The sequence below is a fragment of the Anoplopoma fimbria genome, chromosome 14, assembly GCF_027596085.1.
Source record: "Anoplopoma fimbria isolate UVic2021 breed Golden Eagle Sablefish chromosome 14, Afim_UVic_2022, whole genome shotgun sequence".
Lineage (NCBI taxonomy): Eukaryota > Metazoa > Chordata > Actinopteri > Perciformes > Anoplopomatidae > Anoplopoma > Anoplopoma fimbria.
Window position 1 is genome coordinate 6,529,404 of NC_072462.1, and position 24,262 is coordinate 6,553,665.

General features: G+C 42.2%; 1 protein-coding gene across 1 annotated transcript in view; it reads right to left on the reverse strand.

The window, feature by feature from the left end:
• The window catches only part of col27a1a (collagen, type XXVII, alpha 1a), a 63,792-nt gene extending 46,169 nt beyond the window's left edge, over nt 1–17,623 (reverse strand). The window contains exons 1-4 of the mRNA XM_054612641.1: nt 17,566–17,623; nt 12,806–12,876; nt 6,222–7,732; nt 2,324–2,377 (exon numbers count right to left, since the gene is read on the reverse strand). Coding sequence (XP_054468616.1) covers nt 2,324–2,377; nt 6,222–7,732; nt 12,806–12,876; nt 17,566–17,618 — 1,689 coding nt within the window. The 5' untranslated portion in view covers nt 17,619–17,623. The remainder of the gene's footprint in view (nt 1–2,323; nt 2,378–6,221; nt 7,733–12,805; nt 12,877–17,565) is intronic.
• Between the last annotated feature and the right edge of the window lie 6,639 nt (nt 17,624–24,262).

The following is a 24,262-nucleotide window of genomic DNA, read 5'->3' on the forward strand; positions in this document are numbered from 1 at the left end:
TAAGTATGTGTGTAAGCAGCTCAGTGTTTGCACACACATGGCAGCAGCAATTAAACTTGATAAATGCTTTTGTTTATAGGAAAGCTCTATAATCTGTCTCACTCTTTATATAGGCAGTTCATAAACACATATGTCTGTGCTACATGGGCGTGGGATCAGTGCTGTAGCATGTACACACTTTTCTGTGAGCGCTAATGTGTACTTGTATGAGCATTAAACAAAATGACTGTGAGGTCAGAGTCAGACACTGGCGGCGAGTTTGGAAGCGACCTCTGTTCAAGTGGCATCAAAACCAGAGTTCTTTACAAGTGCTTCTTTATTGAACAGGCTTGTTTTCATTGTTTGCACATTGCAAACCGACCACTTCCACTGACAATGCCGCAGGCAGTTTAACAGCTGGTTTGCTATGGTTTACAAAGGCCCCGTCGAAGCTGCCAGGATGTAAATCAGAATGAAGTGATACATACTGTTGATGAATGAGGTTTGAGACAAGCTGAGGGGCTTTACTAATGACAGGTTTGAGTCAAACCTGTCCAGGCTCAAACCTCAACTCATCAAAAGAGAAATTCTTCTCAACCCTCAAGTAGAATATTGCGTATTTTTTCAAAAAAGCAAGTTCAAGCAGCTCTGTGTTTAGACTATTAAGCTCGATAAAAGTTTTATTATAGCTAAATTTAAATTTGGATCATTAGAAAACCACCTAAAAAGGGCCTGATGTTGTGGAACTGCTACTAGAGACGGGATGTGAGGTGCTGCAAGGGCTTAAATAGCTTCAATTAGAGCTAGACAAAGACCTCCTTATACATCTGTAGGGGTGAGGGATCACAGAGAGTTAACGTTTTCTCAGACTCAGACAGACACAAACAGTAGGTAATAATTAAAAGACACATAAAAAAAAGATTACAAACACGCATCCATGGACATAAAGCGTACCTCAACGGTATATTTGGTGCATTTAGATTTTTCTGTAGTCTAGACTGACTGAGTAGCTTGGTTGTAGTGTTGGTCTATCAATTCAAATGGTAAAACAGTGAGTGTAAAGCTTTAAAAAAGCAAGACAGAGAGTCTACATGCATGCCAGCAACTCTGTGAGGCTATGCTTAAGTGCAGCCGTGCTTTATCAGCAAATGCTAACATCAGCATGCTAACATGCGCAAAATGATAATGCTAACAAGCTCGTGTTTAGCAGATACAATATTAACCATGTTCCCTATCTTACATGGTTAAGCTTGTTAGCATACACACATCTGCTAAATAGTTCTAAACACAAAGCACGGCTGAGTCTGCCTGGAATGTCATTCATTTTGTTGGTATTTGGTCATAAAGTTTGAGCAAATTTAAATTTCAACCTGATAATGGCACTAGGGGGAAATTGAAGAAGTCAGCAAAGTTATAACAATTCATCCTGAGGGGTGCTTGAGTATCTGTACCAAATCTCATGCCAATCAGTACATAGCTTCACTCAAAAACCACAATTGGAAATCTGCTGGTGGCGCTAGAGGAAAAGATGGCATCAAATTTCCATTCCGTTTTATCCAATAATTGTTGACATACTTAAAAAATAAGTCTGTCGGAATCTATACAGAGAGAAACGAGAGGAAGTAAATGAGAATTCCTCTAAGAAGACCCACGGATGAGACTTTATCTATTTAACTGCCTTGGAGAAAGAGGCCTTTCATTAGTCCAGAATGGGATTCCTATGAAGTGTTGGTGCAGCCTGCTGCAACAGCTCAGTGAGGAGAGGAGAGTCCAGTGGAGCCATGTGTTCTCTGTCTGTTTACAGTGCTTTTATTAGGCATCCTGTGGCACAGCCAGCCTTTTGAAAGGCCGTCTTTATAGGAGCTTTCCTGTTTATGCTAAGGGGTGGGAGGTCAGCACTCGCAGCCCCGTGCTGAATATGGTCAATCTGCCTGCATAGGAAAACGTTGTGTGTGAGTATGTGAGAGTTTGTGTGTGTGTCTGTGAGCTGGGTGATGGGAGGGATTTAAAGTGATGTGGGAGCATGGCTTGGCAGGTTATTATTGTAACTTCATAAAATTGTCCAGGGTTTTGCCCTTTAGGCTGGAACACACACATACAGTCATCTCTGTCCTTGTCTTTCTGTCAGTCTTCCTGAGTCACCTCTCTGCCGTGGGGCTTATTTACAGTCTGTTTGTGTGTGAGCTTTCGTCAACATGTGCGTCAGCAGCAGTAGCAAAAACACAAACAAACCCACACGGACACAGAGGGATACCCACAGTAAACCTAAATAAAATGAATTCTAGAGGTTACAAATGGAAGTGTGTTTGATGTGGCTGGAGGTGTGCGAGCGACGGAAACTTACCCGAGGACCCCTCTTGCCTGGCAGGCCTGGCTTCCCTGGAGGTCCTGGTAGTCCCTGAAGAGAGAGAAAGAAAGAGTGTATTGAGTGACGGTATTCAGATTTTTATTCAATACCTAAGCAATCCCCTTCTATCATTAAGACTCCTTAGTGTGTTTCCACAGACAGGCTGCACAGCAGCTGCAGAGTCAAAAACGACACTGTTTCAAACCAAAGTCATTCCATCTCAAGGTGATGAGAGTTCAGCCTTATCCATCAGGAAGTTCTTAGACTGTGTGGCAGGAAATCGTAGAATCACTAGAAATAACAGGTCATTTCCTGAGCTGCTCAATGCCCCTGTGTGGCTTTATCAGCCTGGTGCTCATTCGTTTTCTTTTAATCAAAAAAGAGAAAAAGGAGAAGTGAGGAAAAACAGAGAAGCTAATGAGAGTTACCTGAAGGGCTCTGGATCCTGAGGTAAATGTGTTAAAACCTCTATATGACATTTTTTAATTGTTTCCTACCCTGTAAAATGAAGTACAGTATTTTTACGATGCTGTTAAATTTGATGCCTGAGATAACAACAATATGAGGATTTTTAAAAGGGCAGAAGCATCTACCATAAAGTGCAGTGTGAAAGTTTTACCACTTCTCCAGTTTCCTCGGCTCATTTTCCACAAGGCTTTGAACTTAAAGAGACAAAGCAAAACTTCAAAAACAACTTGAACTTCAAAACAACGCCAACCTGTGTCTCAAGGTTATTGTGATCAGCCATATATTGCGTGTATAGTGTGTGTGTATGCTTTCAGTTGTATCGCTCTAAAGATTATAATTGGCCCCCCACTGTCCCCACCAGGACGACCTCCATGGTTGAGACCACCACCATTGTTACAGGTGGGGTGCTCTTTGGTGGCCTAAGGACCTGTCAACATCTACACATGCTCCTGTCCATCTTCACACCTCCACCCCCTCCTTTACTTACACTTGTTTGTTTGTTTGTTTGTTTATTCCCTACTGTCTTATCCTCTTTGCACCTGTCCATCTTCAACATATTTCTTTCTTACTTGGAGAATGTTTTTGTTAACTACTCTCTCCAGACAGGGAGTTACCAGTCTCACGGAATTCCCACATCAGTACGCATTTTCCAATCACCACATTTCAAAAACAGTCTGATGGCAAAGGCTGCTTTCAGTTATGAGGTTTAGACTCGCTGACTTTGCCTGGGAGGAAGGTGGAACATGATTTGTGCCACCTGGCAACAGAATCTTAATTATGAACTCATAGATGTGCTATGGTCTTTATGATTTAGGGTTTAAGAGTTACAAAATGTGCTAGAAGTTGCTTGTTTGGCTATCATTTAACAATTCTTATTTAAGAATACTTGAATACACAGTGCAAATTTGCAAAACTCCACTTTAATCTTTCAAGCAAGTAAACTGCTTGAAAGTTCTAATTGTGGCAACATTTCAGTACTCAGGAAGCTTGCAGGTACAATTTCACTTAATGCAGAAGTCAAATCATGAGAGTTATAAGAGTTTGGCTTTAAATCAAATTTAAACTCACAGCCAGTACAGCTCCAATTAAAAACTAATCAGATTAAAACTCCAACTGTCACTTTCAGCAATCACATAAAACTGAAGAGCATATAAATCACATTCAGGTGTGCATTGGAACAGATTTTTTAGGCAGCAGAGAGGAACCAAAAGTGCTTCAGATGGGGGTAACATTGCCATTGGATGTTTCTCCTGGAAGCCAGAGTGCAGAATCTGCACAGTGGAAACAAGAGTCCAAATCACGATTCTAGTGTGTCTTTCAGTAGGATTCTCTTTATGCTATAGGCAGCAAGAGTGATGGAGGATAATACTGTTGGCTGAAACCTCAATGAATGCAATGCTTTTCTTTGGCTCCTGACTGTCAGATTGGTCAAAATGTGTGTATGTATACGAGAATGAGTGTGTGTGTGTGTGTGTGCGTGTGTGTGTGTGTGTGTGTGTGTGTGTGTGTGTGTGTGTGTGTGTGTGTGTGTGTGTGTGTGTGTGTGTGTGTGTGTGTGTTTATGTACAAGACTGTGCTGTGAGAAGGAGTGAGAGATAGAGTTTTCAAACTGTGTTGAAAAGGAAGTGTGACTGGATTCATCTGGGATCTCCCGAGGCACATCATAGCATCATAAAGACAAACATACACATATGCGTACAAATGCACACACACTATGACATGAAGCACCTGTTTAATTCCTGCAATATTCTCATAAAAATTCTGTGTGAGTATGAATGTATGATCACGTCAAATGACCGCATTTAAATCAGTGCCCAGACAAAACATACACATTTCAACGTGAAGCCTAGAACATTTATACAGATTGTAAATACTCCAGACGTCAAGGCAGAGTCTCAGATTGGTGTTATTTATCATATATTTGGTATAAAATGATAAAGGTTTTTGGGCCTCAGCATAGTATCAGCACTTGTGTCGGGCAGTTGTTCGGTAAAGTACCTTTTAACTTCCCTAAATCATCATTCTACATTATCTTCTGTGATAGATTACAGTACTTGACATTGAGATTGCAGGCGCTGCTTTGTAAATGGCAGTAATTTGGTTAAATGGGATGAAAGTCAAGTTAGGTGTGGACATCACCATAGATGCAAATTACAGACCACTACAATGACTAAGCAAGGCACACGTATCAAACGCGCGAGCCCTGCTCACACCTTACACTAAAATGACTCATTCACCAGCTTCAAATACAAGTACAAACACACCCAGAGCGGGCTGAGGAGACATTGTGGTCTGATTGCTCAGCCCACATTTGGAGTTGAGGAACTGTGTAGACAATTGTGTACAGCTCATAACAAGATACATCTCCAAAACACAGTTGATTAGTCTTTGGTTAACAACTTGAGTTTAGTTAACAAAGAAAATATACACATTTCCAGTGTGCATGTGTATATTTTCTGTTAAGAAACAGCCAAAGTTTTCTGACAAAAACCCCCAACAATGAATAAAAATGTCATCTAAAGTGGTCAGTGAAGATGCAACTAAAAAACTGATGATAGACCTGCCTGCCTCAGTGTTCCCGCTCCTTGTGATATGGCCTACTTTTGCGCTGCATTGGGAAGCTGAATGATGGTGTTTACTGACTGCTTTGACCCTTGACCTAGCTTTGAAAGAGGGCCATGAGACCTCAACTAGCCCCCTATGACAGAGGAATCTGGTGCAGAGACGGCAAGGCGTCAGACCTGACACGTCACACCCAGCCTGGAGGGTTCAGTGCACATAGGAAAGAGGAAAAAGTGGGATTTCTAACCTGTGTGGGAAAGGAGATAGAGCTACATTAACCCACATATCTCTGTGCTCTCTTATTTCCAGCCCCAGAGCACTAGAATCAAACCTGGCCTTACACTGGTGACAAAGACCGGCACGGACTAAGATGTCCCTTGTGGTGCTTCACACACTTTTACTACTTTATTAACATAAACCATCAAACTCACCACCCACAACTGCCAGCATAAACAGCTGAGATATAGATTGTATGTTTTTATTCACCTTTAATATCCAGAACCATTAGAGCTAAAGCCAGGCTAATGACCCAAGCCAAAAAGGGTACCATAATGGGTTGATCTTAGCTGTGCTACACTGGCACCTTGCCAGCTTCAGAAACAATTTTATGATACTCTTTCACTGGATATTCCTGTTTTCTTCTTAAGTCATCCATTGCCTGTGCCCTTTTTTATTGCTATGATTCTGTGCTCCCCACCAGTTCATCTGGCACGTATACATTTTTAAAGCAAAGTGTTAGCTAGCTCTTGATCGAAGTAAAGTAGATTGATCCAGCATGTATGCATCTGTTGTAAATTTGCCTTTTTTTGTGGCACTGACACACAAACATACTCAGTAACCAACCCAACAGACCAGAGGTGCTTACCGATGGGCCTGTATCTCCTTTCTGTCCTATAGGTCCAGCCAGCAGGGAGAACTGAGTAGGTGGCACATCCCAGCTCTGGAACCCATCAGTAGCAGGTGGAGTAACAGGGTTGTACCAAGATCTGGTTGGTCGCGGGGTGACTGTAGCCTTGGTGGTTTTGGCTAGCTTTGTTGGTTTGGTGACCTGCTTGGTGACTGGCTTGGAGGTTTTAGCAGTTGTAGTTTTGGAGATTGTTGATTTTGAAGGGTTGACTTTGGAGATTGTTGGCTTGACAACTTTGACAGAATTTGTTTTGGGTTTGGACGGAGTGGCTTTGGATGGCGTAACTTTAGACTTGGGAGATGTTTTCTTGGCTGTGGTGGGTTGTGGTTTCTTTGGGGTTGGACCTTGTTCTGATAAGGAAGAGTCAGGCTTTGTCTTGGAGGGTTTGGTGTTGGTAGTGGCTGGAATAGTAGGTTTCTTCTGGTTGTCTGTTCCTGCTATTGTTTTTTTGGAGCTGTTATGAGGAGTGGGCTTTGGGGGAGTTGGTTTGGAGAGTTTATGGTTTGGATCTTTAGAGGTTGTGGGTCTTGGGTTTGCTGGTTTAGTCGGGGGTACTCTTGTCCTGAGTGGTGCTGTGACAGTCTCAGTCCTGGCCTTGGGAGGCGGGGAGGCCAAACCAAGCTGGACTGTGATGGGCATCACAGTTACCAGAAAGGGTGTAGAAATGGTCCCAGGACTGGTCTTTATTGTTTGGGTGGGGGCCACATATCTGACAGCCGAGGCAGCAGCGGCGACACTCCTGGCAAGGCTCTGCCCTGTGGTCCTCCTGGGTGTTTCTGAGCCACCACGCTTAGGGGTAGCAGCGGTAGCTGTTGTGTTTGCTTCTCGTGGTAGGATAGGCAACAAGGGAGGAAGGTTGGGCCTGTATGTGTCAGCTTCCCTGCACTGTTTCTTAATGTAACTGCAGTAGTTGTGAGCTGCCTGTGCAGAAGGGACCAGGTCAAATTGGCAGATGGCTCCTTCAAAGTGTGCTGAGGCTTGCTTCTGGTTTGTCCTCCCCAACAAGAAGGAGCCCTGGAGCTCTGGAGCCGGTCCCTCATCACTGTCCCACCCAAAGTCTGCATGAACACTCTGCTCTCCGCAGGAGGCATAAAGAGTCACTCTCTGTCCATTAATTCCCACCGCCAGTTGGTGCCACCGACCATCATGGGGCTCATAGGGCAGGGCCACCGAGGTGTTTGGTCCCGTGTGTAGGACCAGATGGCCCGGTGTAAGCTGCAGACCGAGAAGGAGCTTCTTGCGGCCTGAGAGCAGGGTGAAGAGGAAAGCACTGTTGACTCGGTGTGAGCGCACACTCAGGACCAGTGCCAGGTTGGGCCAGATGGCCGCAGGGAAGACTGAGCGCAATGGGGTTTCAATGTGCGCCCGCTGGTTGAGGATGATCCCCGATTTGAATGGAATGACCCCTGCTGGCACCGAGCGCGACGGTTTCTCTCCCTTGAGACCCAAATTTTGGAGGATGTCCACATCTGCATAAAAGGGAGAATGGAGTTAGAGGTGCAAATTAAAATCACAGGCTTGTTTATGAAGTCACACATCAGTACAGTAAGAAAATGAAAACTGTTATTATGTGCTCTCTTTTAGTACCTGGCAAGTATATTTTACATAATCATACTGACCAAATTGGTTTCGTTGATCCTTAATAATTATTTTCATATTTCATATTTAATTATAAGTTTGTTTTCTATGTTCTTCTATGCTCTGTAACTTCAACATAAAGATGTGAGAAAAAATGGCTACATACACATAGGCCAAGGGGTTAACTAGTAAGATTAGTACATTATTAAAACAATCTAAAATCCCACAATCTGGACTATGAAGAAACTTTTGTTGTTGTATGTGGCCAAACTTCACACTTCAGTGAAATTATCCATACTAACTGGGAGTTAATCACAGCGGAAAATGGGCAGAATACTAGCCTCAACTTTGTTGATATAGTAGAACGAAAGAAGCAACTTGAGCAACAGTTACACACAAACAGTTAGCAGAGATGGATGAGAACAACCATGCTGAGGGAGACTGTTAAACTTGTGTGAGAAACAAATGAGGATCAGCAAAATATTTTAGCTGTATTTGCCAGAGGTAATGGTTGGCTTGACTACACTGGCTCATGAGCCAATTTTCCAAAAACTTCACATTAACAAAATAAGAGCAATCTTTTTTTTTTTTTTTTTTGCTTTCACACATGACAGGCATGGCAGCATCTTAGCTATACATCATGTTAGACTGGTCTTTTTAGCCAACTCAGAATGGCAGTTCATAAAGTAATGGAACTCAAACACTACAGGGTGGAGAGATGGAGAAAAAAAGATGGTTGAAGTGAAATAAAAATAAATACAAAGAATAATAAACTGCCTTGGGTTTTGAGGTGACCAAACTGCTTCTGTCTAGTGCGCCTTAAGGCCAAAACAAATGACTATGTATAGGTCCAGACGGATATAAAACTAGGCTGATGATAGGGGAGTATGAAGCAACAGTTGGATGGGTGCTGTCTGATTGGATGCTGCAAAGAAATGCTGTGGTGGCCTTTGTTTCAAATGTCAGCACTTCTGCAGCCTCACGCTTCTCTGGCATCTTTTGACCATGTGACTCTTAGGAGGCATAAAGCTGTTTTAAGCAAGCCCACAACAAATGGACTCAAAGAATGTGCTGTTTATTGTTATTCGGGCTGGCAAATTCTTAAAGGAGCTGCTCACCCAAAAATTGGAAAATAATGTGGCCATATTCTAACAGCTCGTAAGGGAAACAAAAAGTCAGCAACAAATGTATGATCTTTAAATAATTTGGCCTTTCTGTCTTTCTTTGTTGAACTGTTGTTCTACAAAGTGCCGTGCTGTCAGTTTATGCTATTTGAGCAGGGTAAATTAATGTTTGATACACTTTAAATATGTTTTGGGTTTACATCGAGCAAAGAAAAATGATTAAATATAAACATGATAACTCTGACTTGCAAAATGTGAAGCAATAGCAACTTAAACAATAATAATGCCTAGCTTCTGATGCACAATGTGTTTTTTTTCTACTGATAATCAAGTTACAAAAATGAAATTCCCTTTACGACAGAGAAGAAACAATGCAGGAAATATTTTCACACCTTAACAATATTATTTGTAAGGATTTAGTTTGCGGAATGAGGAATGGAGCAAAACAAGACTTTGGTGTTTGTGTTCCCCATATGCTGATGGAAACATGTCAGCTGGTGAAGGTCATTTTGGGCTTAAGGACCTCATCCTCTCTTAGTAACCATTTCCCCTTCAGAGGAGAGACTGAAGGGGATACTGTATAGAGCTAACAATATGTGTTTGTGAATTTTGAGGCACAAGGGACAGAGTTCAGGTTCAATATGTAAATTTGGTGGCAGAATTATATAACTTCCACACCAATTAGCACATCTGAGTAGTTGCTGTGTATGTTAAAGTATTTGTGTGGTTTGCCTCGGGTATCAAGGCATGGCCTCTTTGTTTTAAGAATACAGGGGATGAATGAGCCAAAGGACATCGGCATCATCAGCTAACCTCCCCTCTTCCCTGCTCCTCTCTGTCTTTCTCATCAATAGAGCCAGTTTGGAAATTCAGAACATTACCACAATGACCACAAGTGAGTATAACATCTCCCTGCCTGGAGGCAGAATACAGTTTCCAGCCTTTCCGCCAACTTTGACTCTCTATTCAGCATTTCCCAGTCTCAGGGGTCCCCTGCACTCATTCTCTATATGACCTGTGATCTCAGACCCAGGCCCCTCAACATCTTTATTGTCTCTGGGCTCACTCTGACCTGTGGTCACTGGGCCTTTACTAATGGGGACATGTGTATAGAAGCCCTGCTTGTGAGAAGACAGTAACATGGGCACGCAATGTTGATGACATGACAGAAAGTGGGAAAGATGAGGGGAAAAGACTGATGCGTTGTCCTAACAGTTGCTGTACTTGTAAGCCATGGAGAGAAAGGACTTCAATGAGGAGCTTGTCTTTGTATAATACAAGGCTTGCTTCATTAGACGGCTGACGGGGGGCTCAGACTTTATATAATTGCACGGAAAGTGTAGAGAGCGGGAATTTGATCCCTGGTAGTGGTGGTAGTGATCAAGGAATTAGACCTGAGGGAGGAAGTGGCTGAGTTCTCACATGCACCATGTCAAACAAAAATGTAAACTAATCCGTTTAGTCTGGAATTATTAAGTGCTATTGATGCATACCAGGTTTTAACACATTCTAATTTGATTTCATAGAATATTGTACATCAGATCATTTTTTTGCTCAGTGCAAAGCAAATCAAAGTAGACTTGCCTCTCCTACACCGTCAGTTCTTTATGTGCTTTCCATGCTCTGTATAGGGCTTTTTCCTTTCCCCAAAACATTAGGGCTTTATAAAATAGCCAGAAGGAAACAAGACCTACATGGGATATAGTGTATACCCATCCACACAGTGAATGATTCTCTCTGTGTGGTCTCTTCTGCAGTAAAGGACAACAGGACTTGGCAGTGAGGCAGAGGGGTGCATTACATGTAAAATATCACTTGTACTATTACTGGATTCTGTATATCTAAAACCACATGGTTGATGCGTAACCATGTGGTTTTAGATATACAGAATACAGTATGGATGTGAACACACACACTAGGCACAGGCAGACTTGTGTTTAACACATGGCTGGAGTTCATAGCCTTGCTCTTTGCCAAGTCACTCAAGTAGGACAGAGAGAAGGTCCAAGGCTCTTCAGCCTGTAATGTTATCCCTTGTAGAGGATGAAGTCACCGATTCATTTAAACGACCATTATTTGGCTGACTGGCGTCTTGTAAGCCATTTATGATATCTGTGAGTGGAAAAATCATCCACACAGCAATACATCACATGGATTCTCATAATATTTGTAATCATGATTTATGACTTATGTAATTGAATGAAAGACAAAATGAAGAAAAAATATATTTTCTTTCCATTGCCTTATTTAAGTTTATTTTTTGCATCTTGCCTTTTTCTGATAGTGAAAGTAGAGATACATGCAACACAAGTCCCTGGTTGAAATGGGGACATTGTGGAAATATGTAATGCAACTCAAACCCCCAGCCCATCAGATGACCTGTTTACATTTGTTGGGGCAGCATCCTTGCCTTTTTTTGACAGTTGACAGTTGACAGAGTGGAAAGAGACAGGAAACAAAGTGAGAGAGAGGTATGACATGCAGCAGAGGTTCACAGCTGGATTCGAGCAGAGCAGGGAGTTCACGCGCTCTGCATCAGTGATGTCAGCTTTAGACAGTGTTGCCAGATCTTGCTGAAGCAAAGTAGCCCGATCACAGCCTAAAACCAGCTATTATGTCATAAAAGCCTTTTATAAATCGATTAACATTTTGGTAATTTAAGTTTTTTAATCAAATATTAAAAGTCAGCACTTGAAAATAACAGATTTAAGCTTTTACAAGGCTTTTATTAGAAAGCCATGACCTTGAATTGGGGAAAAAAAGGTTTCAGCCTTGCTGTAATGAACCGAGATGACATTGGGTTTTGTCGGTCATCGGTTTTCAGTGGCGTTGTGTCGGGCCTATTGAACTCCCTGTCAGTCTCAATCATGATAATTAGAGTAGAAAAAAGGGGCCAATTCACTGGACTGCATCTATAACTTTTCATCTGGGGAAACCACAACATGGTACAAAAATAGCTCAAGAGATCACAATCCGAAACTAAGAAACCCATTTTTACCTGCCCAAGCACATAAAAAACAGCCAAATACATATGACAAATCATCATATTTTAACTTGATATGGCAAACTTGTCAGCAAACACTTGGTTATTTACATAGAGCAACATTATTATTCATTTAGATTTATGTTTCTGACCACCTGATTGATGGAAATCCAATATTCATGCTTTTTCAGATCTGTTTGGTCTCCACAAAATCCAGAGGGAAATAACTGGCTCTCTAGCTGCTAAATGCTCTACTGTGTTCACCAGCTAGTGGCTACATGTGTCTGTCTGCTGTTTGGCACCGAACAGGTAGTGTACAATGGCCTTTTAAAACTTTCCAGTGAGAGCTTTCTATGAAAACAGTCAGAGTGAACCAAAAAACTACAGAAGTAAACAATGAGCTGAAACTTGCTATAAATCTTCGTGAACTTGAGGAAGCTGTGAGTCATCACTACGAGGGACTCCTTCCACCTTGTCATATTGTCATTTGATAAATTGTCACTATAGAATATAGAGTTAATCTTTTGTCTGGACAGGGACCTCAAAGTTTTGAGACTCATTCAAGAACATTTCTCTATTATGGTCAGCTCTGAATTTATGATCTGATCACTCCCTTGCTCACTCAGATTACTCAACACTTGTCGACATGGCAACCGTTGGCCCAATTCTCATAGCAATGTGTTTACGTGCTTGGGAAACAACCAAAGAGGCGAAGAATAAATCCCCCCCAACCCCCAGTGCTCAAATAAGTTTTACAGTTTTTTTCCTGCTGGTAAATTTTCAGTGAGGAAGAAAGAGGGGATTAGGGGAAGTGACTGAAATGAGAGAGGTGCAGGTGACCTTAAGTCAAGTCTTACCTTCAGAGTGTACTTGTGTAAGTCCCAGGTAACAAGTACAATACAATACGGTACAGAGCAATAGCGCTCTCCTGGGGGAAGAGAAGAGAGGACGTTAGAAAGAGGCAGCAGTCACACATCATTGAATCATACAATTGATTAACTCTTAAAATAATTTGGTGTCAATTTCTATTATTGAACCTTTTAAAAATACAAACCATTACAAATGCATTTTTAACAAGCCATTAATAGAAACAAATTTGGGTTGCAAGGTTGTTAAAACTCCTATTGGCTGGTGTTGGCGTTTATCCTTTCTCTATGGTAAATATACAGTTAGAAATATTGGTAATCCATTATTAAAGGTTCCTGGCTTTCTCAGTTTCTAATAACTCATACATTATGTAGGTATAGGTGTTAAATAAATCATAAAGGATAGAGTATGAAGTTGTGTTAATAAGTTGTCGAGATGGATTTTGGTCCAGGTGGTCACAAAGTCCAACAAGTCTAAGGCAAATTTTCCTTATTAATGCTTGCAATATATCAACAAAGCATTGTTGAATGATTCCTATTTGATTTGCTTGCATTTAGCTGTTATTAGGAAATCTATTGCATGTGTCTCAATAGACCACAAAATCATGAAATAGAGTGAGAATACGAAACTCCAGTACTGGAAAGAATAGTAAAATATTATATTGTATAGTAATATATAGTATAATAATCTGCAATCTTTGTTTTTACATCACAACAAAACACAAACTTGTTTGAACCCCAGCTGCTGATACCATGTGAATAACACACGGAAAACACTGGATTCTGCAAAAGCACTTACAACTCCAACACACACACACACACACACACACACACACACACACACACACACACACACACACACACACACACACACACACACACACACACACACACACACACACACACACACACACACACACACACACACACACACACACACACACACCGCTGAAGGTTGTGGTTTGAAAGACAGAAATACTGTAGTAAACTTCTCCATCAACACTACATCACACACTAACACAAAAAAACAGAAAAACAAAGCGGTCTCTCTCAACACCCTCCCCGCCTCCAGGTGACGAGACTAATTGGAAAGTGGACTGAGGGCTCAGCGGGGGACCGAGATCTGGTGACAGGCCGGGGAGTCACTGTTTACCGCTGGAGGTCATCCAGACACACACACATGGTCACACACACACACACACACACACATACATCGGAGGAGGAGGAAATGTGTATAGCAGCTGTAGCGGGAGGGCCAGAGTAGAGCAGGCAGTCGGGTTTGTGGTTTCCAAAAGACGCTAACTGTTACATAAACATATTTACCTGCACTATCCCAGGATATGATCTCTTTAGAAATATTTCTGCAAACAACTTCCGCACTAACAAGTGGCTGCTTCCCCTGCCGGCCTAAATTATTCTAATCAGGGTGTGTGTACATATCAAAGTGTTTGTGTGTGTCGTGTGTTTTTGTGGTGTCTATGACAAACCTCGCTCCCAGTTCCTGGTTGCTAATACAGAACATCACAATCAACCCCACACACAGCTGGCTGTGGTTTCTCAGGATGTTTACTGTGTGTGTGTGTGTGTGTGTGTGTGTGTGTGTGTGTGTGTGTGTGTGTGTGTGTGTGTGTGTGTGTGTGTGTGTGTGTGTGTGTGTGTGTGTGTGTGTGTGTGTGTGTGTGTAAGAGTGACTGTGTCTCCCCCCAGACTCCCAGCTGGTTACAGTCTCAGTGGGTATCTTATCAGCTGAGGAGAGATCCGCTTTCTGAAAATGAGTCATGAATGCTGAAGACAGCTCTCGTTGTGTCCCCTGGGCTGTTTACATCTGTGCACACTGGACCGAGTTTCCTAGGAAACGGTGCCGTTTTCTTTGGATTTTGATATTAAAAGTTCTCGGTAGCTTGTTTAGATTTTCGTGGGTGTGCTTTTTTTTGAAGTGTTTTAACAGGTTAGGATTGTTCTTCTGTGGAGCGTGTGAGGGAGGTTGCACTCAGGTGGATTTGTGCACAGTGGACATTTAAATCAGTGTGGCTGACATCTGTACACTGACCCTGTCTGGTGTGGTTTTCATATTGCAACAGTGAGCTATGACAGGACTCCCTGAGGGAATTCTCAGTTTAGCTGAGTGGCCAAAATACAGGCCAGATGAACAATAACTCCTCTTAAGTCATCCATTAAAGCAGACAGCGTAACCTATATATTGCTGTGAGCCACTGAACTGACATGTAAAAAAGAGAAAAGGGAGAAGAACGCTGCTCTGTATTTCTTGTAACATCCTTCTCTACTTAGTGAGCTTCTTATAACTGTAATTAGCAAACACATCCTCTTTGCTTTCAAAAAGCCAAGTCATCTAATGGAAAATGTGGATACGAAGGAGTGTGACTGATCAACACACTGATGGAGAGAGTGAGTCAGAGTATCTGGATGTTGGTCGAGTTGCAAAGAAATTCATTCATCTAGATATCTGGTGCCACATCGTACAATCTGCAGCAGCAATCCGCAGATGAAAACCATTTCCTCAAAGCAAATTTCTTCTTTTCTTTGCAGCATTTTCTGGCATCACTGTCTTTATCTCTTTTCCTAAACCTTCATTGCCCATGTATAAACTCTCATTCTAACCTCTCGACCCCCAAAATCACCACCACCACCACCACCACCACCACCCCCTCCCCACACACTCAAACAGCAGCCCGTCTGTATGCCAGCCACCAGTCAAGAAAAAAAAAAAACCACACTGAGAAGCCACTATAGTTTCTGTTTCTTTTAACCAATTTGGACTACTCAATGATTCCCTGAAAGAACTTCCCAAAGGTGATCCTGCCTCCTGAGCAAACAAACACCTCCTGAGCAACACACACACACACACACACACACACACACACACACACACACACACACACACACACACACACACACACAGTGGAAAATTCCTATAGAGGGGCTGACATTATCAGAGGCTGATGAGGAAAGAGGGTCACTGACATCTCTTAAGACAAGTTGTGTATCCATCTGTTCTCTCTGCAGTCTAGTAGTAGTACAAATGTTCTTCCAGACCAATTTCTGAAATGAGCTCCATCAGTCTTGTTCCAATTATTATTATGACTTAAAGCAGATTAACATTAAATTGAATGATACCCTCGTCTACTTTCATATGAAACTAATCATTAAGGTTAGAGCAAGGGAAAGTATCTGAGTGGCTAGTTATCATATTTAAAAAAAATAAACTCTATAGTTGGTTTTTTTTAGTGTTCAAATAAAAGTCAAAATATGCCAACACACTGCCAAAGAATAATTGCATGCAAAAAGCCAGGAGTGAGACCTAAAGAGCGACACCACGTGGACGCGTGGGTGTCTGACGTCCCATGCAGCTGGCACCTCGCAGGTAGACTCTACTACATGGCAATCTATGCACATCTTATATTACAGATGTTGCTGGACCACTGTTGGGTGGTTGCTACATTTGTGAGGATAAAAACCTTTATATTTTTCTTAATGAAATGATAAGTTTCTGTAAAACACCGAGCCAGGTGAGACACGTAAAGCTGATACCGTTTGGCCAGCTTGCTTTCATGAGAAACCTGGCGACAGTGGGTCAGATCTCCGGACTTTCCTGCTCTCTAAATGACTGAATGCACCCCCACACACACACACACACCTTCTCACTACCTAATCCAGATGTTTAATGCGCAATAAACCAAATATCGATCTACGACAACAATTACGCATGCATGTTTTAATGAATGAATGCATTTATGAATGGAAGGATGACTTTTTTTTTTTAAACGTGATTTGTGAAACAGCTGGCTGCTGTACGTGCTATCCTAAAATGGTCAACACTGCAGCCCAATATTTCCGTCAGTATATTACATTATAAATGTCTGTTCAAATCCATGCTGTAAACACATGCATAAAACATCAGCGTTTTATGTCAGCAAGTAGTGAAAGTTCTACTGAGCAGTTGCAGATGTTCCTTTAAAAAAAAAAAAAAAAAAAAAAGTGGATGTTGTATGGAAAACTCTTACAAAAGATTATGTCACAGTTTTTGCAGTAAAAGTATGTTGTTTAAAGTCAGATACCTCTTCCACCTTAAAGAAGATCCCCCTGCGTAAATGTGGCTGTGGACTGTGGACGCGTAAAAGGGAAAACATGGAAAACATCTCGCAAACGCTCCAGCAGATGCTGATGAACTTCTCATTAAACTTTATAAGTGGGAAGAATGGCCTGTTTTGCCTGCTCAGATGAGTCAGTTTAGTAAACATTACATGGCAAACTTCCTGCATGCTCCGGCTGTGTATTCGCCAAACCAAACATCCAAACACTTGAATGAACCATGTTTCTTGGAGCATCACACAAAGTACAAATAGAAAAAGGTAATGTTACATTTTCTCTTTTAAACCTAGTGATAATGATTGCTCTATTTTGTCCATTTTAATAGAAGTAAATAGGGGGAAAACAGCATTTGGACCACATTGACTCGTTTTGGGCAAAGTTAAGGTAAATGTTAAACAAATGACAAATGACAGCTATGGTCCCAACAGACCACATACAGAGGCTCATTTGTCCCCAGTGGACATCGCTCCTGCATGGTGAGCTGGACCACAGCCAGCCGGCACATCACAGGTAACATTACGCACATGGGGGGGCATCCAGCTCCTTAAATTGGAACTGTGTCATCCGCCTCACCTCATCTCCCTCCAACATCCTCTCATCACAGCACACAGACACAACCTAATACATGAAATGGTACTTACTTTGTGTCTAGATGAGAGCTTCTGCAATCTCTCCTTCGGGTGCCTAAATTCATTTGTATTCATTTGTCCTGGCAGTCAAAAACCTGACCGTTAATCACAGCGTGACTCCTTTGCAAGGGGGGCAGAAGACACCGGTCGCCGTTTTACACATTTGACAAGCTTGAGATGAAGTTCCAGAGGAAAAAACTCATGTTGATTTGCCTGTCAAGCCCGACATAAATTCCTTCTGGCAGGCTGGTTTGACAGAGACTTTTCCTGTGCGCTTGTCTGTCGATATTCCCCAGTGTTTCATTCATTTATGCCGATCCAGATTGAGGGACGCGCAGCCGGCGAGGAAGCTGGGTTCTTGTGGAGGGGGGTTAACGGAGTCAGGAGCGTTGGACTCATCCCTTTCCTTTTTAAATAGGCTTTCTGTGGGTAAAGCGACGGTGAATGCACCGCGCAGCCAGGTGTCAAGTTACAAAACCCAGCGGTTGCATCGTGCAACTACACGCCTCTCTTCTCCAAGGGGGGTTGGCCACATGGATCTCACCCAGAGCCCCATGCACCGGTAAACCACATGAATGAACCACGGTGACAGCGCACCACACACTGGAACTGTCCAACAGGAACGCCTACAGCTCCTCCAGAGACTCTCCACCAAGTATCCAGCGTGTTATCCCTCAATGTGTGGAACAATTTGATGATTGTCAATTATCTATGATGGCTGTGAGTCATTCATACCACTTCTTTAGAGGAGAGATGGGGTGTGAGACTTAACAGCAGTGGAGAACTTTAGTAATTCTCTCATCTCCCCATGGAATATGAAAAAATATGACAACCCAATGCAGAGGACAATGATGTTTAAGATCCCAATGGTAGTTGTTTTCTGGAAGGACCTCTCATATCTAAAGCCGGTTCATGCAGATATTTTTTGCAACATTTCACTTTGTGAGATATGACTTTAGACATCAGTTTTGCCCATCTTGTAAGATAAGTTTCAATCCAGAGGGTGCAGCACCTGGATCAGCTCCCATTACCTTAAAAGGGGTCATGGGGCTGCTGCAGGACCAGGCCTACCAAAGACCTACAAACACAGCCACAAGAGCCGATAATTACAACCTGACATCTGTTTGAGATGCTTCATGAAGACGCATGCTTAACAGAATGATGAGACATTTTGGGCTTTAAAGAAAAGTGGAAAAAGGAGTGAACAGTTTTCATGAGGGCCATTTTTACGAGTTTCGAGCGGTTCAGTTGAAAACTGCTGACAAGAAGGTCTGTTGATTATCCAGAGTAACAAGAACATAGTTTACCTGGAGAGATGTTGCTGATTAATTTAATAAAGGCAATTTTTCATGCTGTGAGAAGCCAAAAAGAGATTTAAGGTATTTCTGAGAAAAACACACCTGCTTGGGCCTCAGCCCATCAACTCTTTTCTAAATAAGGACTTATAATTTGTTGTAATGCTGTTTTTATTGTAATTAAATTAAATTGAAGTGAATAAGTTGGTGATTCCTGATAGGAGGATTTAATCACCTTAAACTCACAAAATCTTAGGGAACATGGCCCAAACACTCTTTGAATTGATATTACAGCAAAATGCCTGTTCACATGAATGCTGCACACAGCAACACCAGTGGACAAACAACTACCTGAGGAGGCTACAGAATAAGCATGTCAGTGACTTGGGTCCATAAGTGCTCACCCTTTGAGCAGACTGACCAGAGGCCTTAGGCACTGAAAGGTCGCCTTGATTGACACTCTGTGAGGGCGGAGCTGACTATGTGTGTCAGCCAGGCCTAAGGCCGTTTGGTAAGCCAGCCTCAGGGGTGGGTGCTAATGGACGCAAGTCATTAACATACTCTTTACAGTCCCCTTCACACACTCTGGCCCTTGTGTTTGAGCGCTGGGTGCCACCCGACCCTCCCTTGTACTTCCAATGAGCCACAGCGACTCTGCCCCCTGCTTCCAAATTACAAACTCCGCGCTTGCAAGCGCGCTCGCTGCCACCCCTTAAAGCTTCTTAATTATGGTCATTGGCACCAAGTCTGAAAGCTCCCTTTATCCCCCCCACGCTCCAGAAATAGGCCCTGCTGAAGCACACAGGCAGCCCAGATCAAACGCTCCCCATAGGGAAGGGGTCATTACTGGTGCGCAGGGCGGACACAGCCCAATGGGTGCTGGGCCACGCCTTGAGCCCAAATTGCAGCCTGGGCCTAGTGAGGACACAAGACTGGTCTTTGATGCGCGGCAAGAGTAACAGCAACACAGGCTGTTTGGATATCAGTGTTTACAGTGAGCTGTGTACTGTACATACATATAAACAACCAATACAGTGTTTTGCAGACCAAAAGCTAAGAAAATTGGGCGCTTGGGCTTGGTTGGGTGTTCACATGTTTCTCATGATTTATATTTATCTGGATGTCGCCGCTGTTTTACTTAAGTAGAAGGTTTAGAATTGTATCCAGGTGACAAAGACCTTAAGTAGTAAAAAGTACTGAAATTATGTAGAAAATACAAGGATTTTAGGAAACTTTTTACATTTTCTGTAGTAGTTTTTACTATGTAAAACACCTGAGGAAAGCGTTTTCAGAGCACGTGCAGACATAAAATAACTCATGTCACCCAACAAATAAACTGGTTGTAAAGACAGTCACCTCTGTGTAGGTGTGTTTTCACTCTGGGCAGTGGCAGAGGTTATGGAGGTGGTGGCGGTGAACCAGACAGTGCTGTCTCTCTCAGCTCCACTGCACACAAGAAGACTGTTCATACAAGGAATGTGTGTGTGTGTGTGTGTGTGTGTGTGTGTGTGTGTGTGTGTGTGTGTGTGTGTGTGTGTGTGTGTGTGTGTGTGTGTGTGTGTGTGTGTGTTGTGTGTGTGTTGAGTGGGTGAATGCAAACGTGCATGTGTGTGTATGTGGAGTGTCTCTGTGGTTTGTGTTTTTCCTTTACAGGTGGTTGTGTCCACTTGTTTGTGTTCCTGGTTCTGTCTCCTTCCTGTGTATAGGGAGGGTTTGGTGATGCACTGGGAGGTGGAAAGTGGTCAAATAAGCTCCGGTCTGGTGTGATTTAGGTTACGCTCCATGTTGAGGTCTTTCTATTTTTATTCCTCTTTGTCCTTTTCCCTTATCTGTCACTCCCTGCTCTATGCTGACCCCCTTTTATCATCTTTTGTCTCCGTGCTTTTGTCGGCTAGATCCTCCTGTTTCCTTTCTCGCTCCATGATTTCTGTTCTCTCTTTGTTTCTCTGCCCCTGTCATTCCCTCACCACAAGCATTTCCATTGCTGGCACACCAGAGTAGACAGCCACCCCGAAAGCAGTGCCACAACCATAATGAGCATGTTGAGTTCTCATAATAACACCAGAATAACCTGCTGGGGTAGACAAGCTCTTGTTGGGGGGGGGGGGCTAACAGACCTGGCAACCCTGAATTCAGAGTGTCAACACCACACAGACCCATGTTTGTTGAAGTGTCAAATATGGAGTTGAGTTTTCTGCACTATTTGTTGTTATTAGATTGATTTCCGCAGAGTTTTTTTTCCTGTATTTGTGTTCAGGGTTGAGGTGTTGTAAGGTGCTAAAATGATGCACATTTACTGTAATCATAACACACAGCTTTTGGTTCTAGAATAAAGAAAGGCTGGAATATTTGGTAAACAACATTTTTCAATCCCACAATCTTACCAATTGCTAATTCCACTAATATTGTGCAATTTGTGGGCAGGGGGAAATTGTAATTCCATTTAAATATTGCGGTTTAATGAAGAGTACACCATCTTTAACTTGCAATACGTGATTTGAACACTGACATGATGTGGTGAATTTAGAAAACAGTTGCTTATTTACAAAAAAAGATATATATTAGAACTGCTTTCATTTACTTCGTGCACTTTTGGCTCTGAATGTTAGAGTGAATTGTATCCATTAAATAGTGATATATATTACTCTGAGCTATTGTGGGAGTGTTGAGGGTGTTGAAGTTTAAGTCAGGGGGAGGATCCAAAGTAAATATTAATAATACTGGGGAGGGCCTTGCTTAAAAAAAAAGGGTAAACCATAATGTTTAGCCACCCTCCCCATCGTAGAATTTATGTACAGTCTATTATACCTGCCTTTTAGGAAAGACTTTGTCAATGCACACCAGTGGCAGGTGAGGCTAACAATCCTACAGGAAAAATATCTAAAGTGGAGCAGAAAAGTCCTGGGCTGTAAAGCTTTTTCCTCTTTTTCTTCCTGACACATTTTTTGGCAGTCAGAGAGAATATTGACTCAGGACCAACTTGGCACCATCAGACAGGCACAACACACTAGGAAGTTAGTCCGCACCTGTGTGAGTATATAGAAGATGTACTGTGTATATATATGCTGTAAGTGTGTGCACAGGTATGCAGGGTCTCAGATGTGAGAGAGAAATTGGCGCTGGATTGGGTGCTGTGAAATTCTTGCCTTCAAGCTCCTCCCTCTGTAAAAGGTCGACCCTGACAGCTCGTACAGTGGGCAAAACCCTTATATTAAATTCCCATTCTATTCACAGTTTAATGAAAGCCCACCTTAGTGTGCCATTCACCTCCAACTTAAATTTCCGACTCTCTGTTTATCATCTGTCAAACAGATTCATTCTTATTCCGGACACAAGGCTCTGTATTGAATTCGGATTGGGCCACCAGAGACCTGGGTAGCCTAAGTGGAAACAGCAGGGCCTATGAAACCTGCTCTCTCTTGCATAAAATCAGTGTCCAGATTCCAATGATGCCCTCTGTAAAAGGACTTCATTATGCTCTCAGAATATGGACTAGACAAATATTTGGCTTGGTCATTATGATGCTGTATCCACTCCCCCCAATGGAACCAGGTCCCACACCAGGCTCAGTGTTTCTGCATCCCAGAGATGGCTCACCCTACCCCCCATCAGCCGCTCTCCGTCTCCATCCTGACTCAAGCCAAGTGGGAAGAAACACAATATTTCCACAACAGAAGAACAGAGTTTTTTTACACTGCCTCTAGAGCAGTGGTTCGCAACCTTTTTTCAGTGATGTACCCCCTGTGAAATACTTTTTTTAGCCAAGTACCCCCTAACCAGCGCAAAGCATTTTTGGTTGAAAAAAAGATGTAATACACAGCGCTCTGCCATCAGTGTCTGATTTATTAAACTGTCAACACTGACGATTGCATTGTTGCATTAAATTCAGTTTATGAACTTACACTTATATTTTATTGAATATTTATTAAATAACAATTTTTAAAGGATTTTTGAATGGATTCTAATTTTAAATATATATTTTTTAAATCTCACGTACCCCCTGGAGTGCCTTCACATACCCCCAGGGGTACACGTACCCCCATTTGAGAACCACTGCTCTAGAGAATCATGGAGTATTAGGAGTAGAATATCTATGTGTTTGATAATCAAAAAAGATCGGTATTGAACATTTTGAGGACCAGCTCCTCTCAACTTTTGAATTACCCTGCATGTCCTCTGTCTTCATCACTCTGACATAATTCAGAAGTGGTCAGGAAGTGTCACTCCCTCAAACCCCAAGATCCCCACAAACAGATGGTCTTTCACTCAAATTTCTCAGCTACTGCTCCACTACTCCCCTCTTTACCCTCACTCCCACCTTCCTCTCCACGCTCACACACAAACACACTTTTATCTCAGATTCCACCAATGACCAGCTAGAGACATCTTTTCTCCTACATTAACTGTTTCCCCTTCACAAGGAGGGTCGCTCTGTTTGTGTATTTTATGTAACCGCTAAAAGTGCTGCTGTAGATGTTGCAGGAACGGTTCTGCATTTTGAAACGTCAGACAATTTCTGTAAACATCCTCAAACCTACATTCAAACACCAAACATTCAATCCCACTTCAGGCAACGATTGGCCCAGGGTGTGGAGGTGAGAAAGGAAGCAGAATTTGACATTTTTTGATTTTTCATTCTTTACAGAATATATATATATTTTTGTGTGTACAAATGAGTGCAACATTATGAATGCTTTCCAGGAGAGCCGTTATCTACGTTTTAAAATTATTTTCTCACCCCTTCCGTGTTGACCAACTTTCCACTCTGCTTGAGTGCGTGGCTATTCAGAACAACTAAACATTTTTGAATTGGTCAGACAGCATGTTGCACAACATTTTTTGAGCATAGGAGAGATATCAGTGAGGTATTAATCTTCTCATCGTAAAGAGAGCGAACATTTCCCAAGATGTTAAAAAAGAGCAGTGGGTAGGATTTAGTGGCATCTAGTGGTGATTTTGCAGATTGCAACCAACTTAATTGTGCACAGATTGTAAAGCCCTCTGAGGCAAATTTGTAATTTGTGATTCTGGGCTATACAAAATAAACTGAATTGAATTGAATTAATTCCCTCTATGCTCACCTCTCCCTTTCTAGTTGGAGAAATACTCAGGTAACATAAAAATGCAAAAAGCTCTATAAAGTCAGTGTTTGGTTTGTTTATTCTTGGCTACTGTAGAAACACGGCTGTGCAACATGGCGAAATCCGTGAGCAGGACCTGCTGCGCATGTAGATATGAAGGACTCATTCCAAGGTACCAAAAACACAACGATTCTCAGTTTCAGGTGATTATACATTAATGAAAACATAGTTATGGATATTATATTCCATTTCTGACAATTAACCCCCCTAAATCCTACACACTGTTCCTCAACAGTGACCAGCTGAGCTCTGATGAGTGTTCTGGCCAGAACT